Source organism: Labrus mixtus, chromosome 7, assembly GCF_963584025.1.
Source record: "Labrus mixtus chromosome 7, fLabMix1.1, whole genome shotgun sequence".
Lineage (NCBI taxonomy): Eukaryota > Metazoa > Chordata > Actinopteri > Labriformes > Labridae > Labrus > Labrus mixtus.
This window is the reverse complement of record NC_083618.1, coordinates 2,239,781-2,245,780: the sequence shown is the minus strand read 5'-3', so window position 1 is coordinate 2,245,780 and position 6,000 is coordinate 2,239,781. Positions and strand designations below refer to the sequence as shown.

Sequence of the window (6,000 nt, the reverse complement as noted above, 5' to 3'; positions counted from 1 at the left end):
GGCGGCCATTAAATCTCCATGCTATTCCCTCCTCTATAATTAATATTGATTTTATATCAGCCTGCTTGAACACGTTTTAATTGCTAACTCACAATTCTTAAAAAATCATGCCCTCTCCAACACAGAAAAATGGCAGAATGGGAACTTTAATCTCCAACTCTCCAAGTTGAACGATTTGTAATAAAGGCTACAAAAAATTCAGAACACATGTCGACTGGTTTTTGCTTTTTTTCCAGACTGAATTTTCACTGCTATCTTGTGGGAGCTGTCCATGGCTGTGGTGCTGAAATCCCCTCTTCCAAGGCTGCTCTTCTGTTCTGTAACTCTTTGTAACTTAAAGCTCCTGTGAGGACTTAAGAGCTGATAATGAAACAAACTGAAACTAGTATTGATATGCCCTTTTCATACACAAGAGCAAACCAGACAATCGGAGAGAAGGTTGATTATATGTAATTAGTTATTTATGTCTGTTAACCTGCCACAGGGTATATGAGGCGATGTAATACAGCCTCTTTGTTTCCATGCTAAAGTTTAATTGTCTGTTGTACATTAGACATAAATAAATAAAAAAGGAGGACATTTTTAATAGAAAACATTAATTTTAGATATACAGAACGAGATCAGCGAAGAGATAAATCCTGCTTTTGCACAGCTACGAAGTTCCTCCCACTGGAGAGTCCTTCACTCTAAGAAATTGCTGTAAATTTACAAGGAAATTTCAACAGTATGATCCTGTTATGTTTAAATACAGGACATTACTGTATTATAACGGTTTATAACAATATTTTACTGTATTATTGCTTGAAGGAAACAAAGCGGTAATTTACCGTAGTTTTTGCAATGCATTTTGGGAAAAAGAAGTTGAGACCACATGGTTGAAAGGACAGTGGAGTTTGCTTTGTCAGATTGTCATCCATCTCCATCCTGACAATTAAGGTGAGTGCCTTACTGCTTTGCTAGTTAGAATTGGGAAAACCCATCACTTACTAAGATTGAAGTCATTTGTAAGATTAACGTTAGCTAGATTTGGAAATTATACAGAAACACTGCAGACAGACACACACGCAGTGAGTAAATTCTTTGCCAGCTAACATTAGCTTGAAATACAGATCTGAACAGTTGCTAAATGGGACAAAAAACAAAACATTTTCTTGTAATGTGGTTAACTAAGTGGGCTATAATGAACTTGACTTGCTTGCCTGGTGGTACTAGAATGGTAAGGTTAGCTAACATCAACAGTCACTTTTTCTTTGTTTCAGCTTCAACTGACACTGACTATTGATGAAATATTGAATTAGAAATGATGATTAGCTGGGTCTACTAGGCAATATTAACACATAAAGCTGCTGCCATACATCCTGAATTCATGTACTTAAAGTAATTCCAGGACTTATTTTTATTCATACTAGTTCTACTTCAGACTTTTACTTTACTTCTTTGTATATGGAGAATATTTGGAAAGGATTGTCGATATGATAATGTTCACTGTTCAGCTGGAGTTTGTTCTAATGTTGTTTTTTCCCTTTACAGAATCCTTGTGGCAGTTTCAGTCTGGAAGGAGAAATCAGAGGGCGGTGCAGGTCCAGGGACCCAGTTTCCCTCAGAGGACAGGTTGTTCATTCAGTTATGGAACTATAACATAATTTGTTTTCACGTCTCTGTTTAAAATGTATCTACCAAAACTGTTTTATGCACTTTTTATACATTGGAAATTACCTTTGCTAAACTTCTTAATGTAAATATTTGTGAGAGATTGTTTTGCCTATTTAACCTTCATGTTCTTATGTATTTTCTTTGTTTTTGTCACAGTTTCAATAAAGACAGATGTGGTTTGAGAAGACAGTTTCAAGTTTTATTATTTGTCTTAACATTTTAAGTTGCAATTTTAAAGGTAATTTTTATTTATTATTTTAAAACTTGGTGTTTTATAACCTGACATGCAAGGAATCATTTATCAAATCACTAGAAAATAAATATATTGTGTCCATTTTGATAGAAGGAAATTAATCTATAGCTAGGTGTAGTATTTACAATTCACAGTAAAAATCTGCAAATATACCTCTCGTGAAGAAGTGTAAATAAACAGTATTAAACAGTTAATCCTTCCAACAGTATTTTCCTGTTAACATTTAAAATCACAGCTTTTTGCTGTATTTACAAAAACGGTAGAAAACTGTAAATTTCAGCAACAGCAATATACCGTTAATTTTACAGGAACTTCCTGGCTACCCTACTGCCAGTTGTTTACCGTTTTTTTTAACAGGGGAATTTCTAAGAGTAAGGTGACAGAAGTTTAAGTGATAACTGATGACAGGCTGTTATTTAACAGTCAGGGGGCAGTGATGAAAACAATATGATTCCCCCCAACATGTTTCTTGAACCCCCTTTATGTATCCTTTGAACCACTGGTGGGATCTAGATGACCGAGTTTAGGACAACTTCAGACAAAAGTGCACTTTGATAGCTTTAAGTAAATTGTTGAAACGATTTCATGCTTCATTATTCGACTGAATGTAATATAAAGTCTCAAATATAAAGCAGCATCAGTGTGTTATTAAATGACCACTTGACTAGAGCGCACAATGGCAGTTTTAAGCGCAGAGGCTGTTGCAGACTGACAGCAGAAGCAGCTGCAGCAGCGGGGCACGGACAGGGTGTTTCAGCACTTGAGAGTGATTCTGTGTGGGAGGAGGATGGGTGTGTTAGAGAGTATCCAGCCTCTTCTCTTCACACGCTCTGCTGTGCGCTCAGACTGAAGACAAAGCGCGGAGAGGAGTCAACCTATCCATGTGACGCGCAACAGTCCTCTCACATCCTGTCCTGGTTTTTGTTTTTATCTTCTCCTTTTTAAAAAAAAAAAATTACGTTGAATGGACAGTTGGAGAGTGCTCCCCCCTCCTCTCCAGCTTCAACATCTGTGAAGTGGCTTCCTCTCCCGGTCACCCCGGAGGCCGTCTGGTCTCCGATCTGGTCTCTCGAGTCTCCGGAGATTCGGCGCGCGCTGTCAGGACCAGGCTGTGCGGCTCCCGGATCAGACCCGAGCCACTCCAAGACCTGACGATGGAGCTCATGGAGGGAGACGTTGTGGACAAGCTCGAAGACATGTCATCGGTGTACGACTTCGACCCGATCACCGGAAACATCCCCGCCACCAAAGTGGAAATCACCGTGTCGTGCAGGTGAGTGGAAACGTGCCGCAGAGCTGATGACCGGGAAAGTTATCCGCGAGGAGACTGCATGGTGGGAAAAGTTGTAACGGGGCCCCACCCTTTCTGTGTGATGGAGTTAGCACTGCTCACTGAGGGTGATCCAAAATAAATGGAGAAACTTATCCTTACTTATCGTAACAGGTAGACGAGGCTACATCTGCAGGGTGACAGATTCGTTTTTATAACGAATGGTTTCTTGAGTATTTTTTTTGCAAGACCCCTTTTTAAAATAATTTTACTGATTTGTGTGCATTTCTATAATTAACTCTTTCTGAAGCAGTTTCCTTCTTTTCCCAATCAAGAGCGAAACGTCACATTTGACAATAATTCATGTATTTCGACGTTAAACATCTAGAGTTGACAGAGATCCAAGAGAGAAAAAAAACCTATGAGCACCACTGGCCATGAGCTCTTATCACAAAGACATTAATGTTCTATGTATTTGTAAGGTGTGTGTCATTGATGATTATACAGCATATTGAGCACACAGCCTACTTTGCAACCTGTTCGCTGACATAGCACAGAAAAGCCTCTCACTCTCCTCTCCTGAATTCTTTAAAGCGCTGGTTGTTAAAGATTCAAAGGTCCACATCCCATTCACACAAAGCTCCTGTCCTTGACCTCGATATTAGAAGTGTTTTTTTGTCATTATTCAGAGAAAAGTTTTACTTGCTTCTCACACAAATAAACTGCTTTCACTAAATGAATCTCCCTGTAGCGCTTGTTTCATTGACAATAATCAATCACTCCCCTTCCCATTAGGAGAGGTTCTAAAGTCAGTGCTTTCAACGCCTCTGCCTCTCAGACATACCGTCAGTGCTGGCATGCACACACACACACACACACACACACACACACACACACACAGAAACATCTTTCTGCTCTTTGATGTTGGGTTTTAGGTTGGTGAGCCATTGGAGCAGAGTGAGTTTGAGCTATAACAAGCTGTGTTTGCATTATTGATGCGCTTTCTGACGTTCAGAGCAGAAGCTCGCTGCCACTTCTCCCAGCTCAGAGAAAAAGAAAAAAAATAGACCCGGGCAAGAAATGAGTGTGTTTAAAAATTCTGAATGAACAACTGTTTGCTTGTTTGTGAAGTGTGGAAAATGGTGCGATGGCTGGGGCACCAATCTGGAGGTAAAATAGGAGAGAAAAGTGCTGTTCTGGATATTATGTTTCAGCCTGTAGCAATGAGGCGATTGCGAAAACATGCCACACTGATGTGCAATTAAGCTCCATTCATGTTAATGATGAATCCTATTTTTTACACCCCCCCTGCTTTTATGAACATTTTACTCTGACTTGAGTTTGTGTGTGTGTGTGCGTGTGTGTGTGTGTGTGTGTGTGTGTGTATCTGTGCAAACACAGTGTAGAAAGGTAGTATTAATGCAGATGCCTCCTAAAAGAGAGATGAGGAGTTTGGGGAAGAGGAAATGATTAACCGAATGGGGAGGGTCGATGTTTCTCCTGCTGTTTCACTGCACTTTGTGTGGGGTGCGTGGCAATGTGTGTGTGTGTGTGTGTGTGTGTGTGTGTGTGTGTGTGTGTGTGTGTGTGTGTGTGTGTGTGTGTGTGTGTGTGTGTGTTTGTGTGTGTGGGTGTCTGTGTGTGTGTGTGTGTGTGTGTGTGTGTTTGTGTGTGTGTGTGTGTGTGTGTGTGTGTGTGTGTGTGTGTGTGTGTGTGTGTGTGTGGGTGTTTGTGTGTGTGGGTGTCTGTGTGTGTGTGTGTGGGTGTGTGTGTGTGTGTGTGTGTGTGTGTGTGTGTGTGTGTGGGTGTCTGTGTGTGTGGGTGTTTGTGTGTGTGGGTGTCTGTGTGTGTGTGTGTGTGTGGGTGTCTGTGTGTGTTCGCACATTTTATTTTTGCAAGATTCAAACATTCGATAAAATGTGGGTTTGATGTTATCAGTATGGAATATATGATATTTTCAAAACAAGCTGACTGAAGTGGGGATGGGTTGCAGCCTAATGAGATTTAAAGACAAACTGATCTATACAGAAGGTCCAGTCACTCCACACTCAAATTCTAACTGGAATAAATGTTTAGTAGTTTTCTGTTTGAGGCAGTCTAAAGCAACAGTCTAATCCTTCCTGTTACACTCAACACTTCAAGTAACTCTTCAAGGCCTCACAAATCCTCTAAATCCTGTGTACAGATGTTGTGTGAGTCAGATTCCTATTGAACGGAAGAACCCCCCCCCCCCCCCCGGTGGGTCTTCGTCTCTTTTCTTCCTTTGTCATCTTGTATACCTCTTATTACAGGCTACATCCCCCTGCTTTGACAACGTATTATTATCAGGACGGATGACAAATGAGGAGGGGTGGGTGGTATTGGGATCTGTGGAAAAAAAGGGGAGAAATTATAGGAATTGGTTTGGAAGGGTAGAATACTGAAAGATTTGATGCAAGCACCAATCTCCAGGGCTGAAAAAAAGAAGCAAACTGGGAAGAGACTGGCCACTTGAGGTTGGCCCCAGTCCCCATATTAAAAATACTCAATCTGCAGAAGAAGTAAACACATTTACAACCTGTTTCATACAACAGTGTTGGTCCTGTTATCTTTTCATGACAACTGTCTGGGGGCTGAATTTTTAAAGTACTCCTCCATATCTGGGTTATTGGTGTGTTTTTACATATTCAAAAATCCAACAAACAATAAGTCTCTCTGTGTGGTTTATGGCACTAACTAGCCATCCCAAAAGCCCATGCACTATCCTTTCAGGTGATTGAAATCCTTGCATTGGTTCATTTATATTTTGGCACTAGTAGCCGGTATCCTGCACTCTCCTCCCACA

At 40.6% G+C, this 6,000-nt stretch overlaps 1 protein-coding gene across 2 annotated transcripts in view; it reads left to right on the top strand.

Annotated features, from left to right (window-relative positions):
- Positions 1-2,352: 2,352 nt before the first annotated feature.
- cpne5b (copine Vb) overlaps positions 2,353-6,000 on the top strand; it is a 138,826-nt gene continuing 135,178 nt past the window's right edge. For both annotated transcript variants that reach the window (XM_061042039.1, XM_061042038.1), the window contains exon 1: positions 2,353-3,179. In XM_061042039.1, coding sequence (XP_060898022.1) covers positions 3,061-3,179 — 119 coding nt within the window. In that variant the 5' untranslated portion in view covers positions 2,353-3,060. The remainder of the gene's footprint in view (positions 3,180-6,000) is intronic.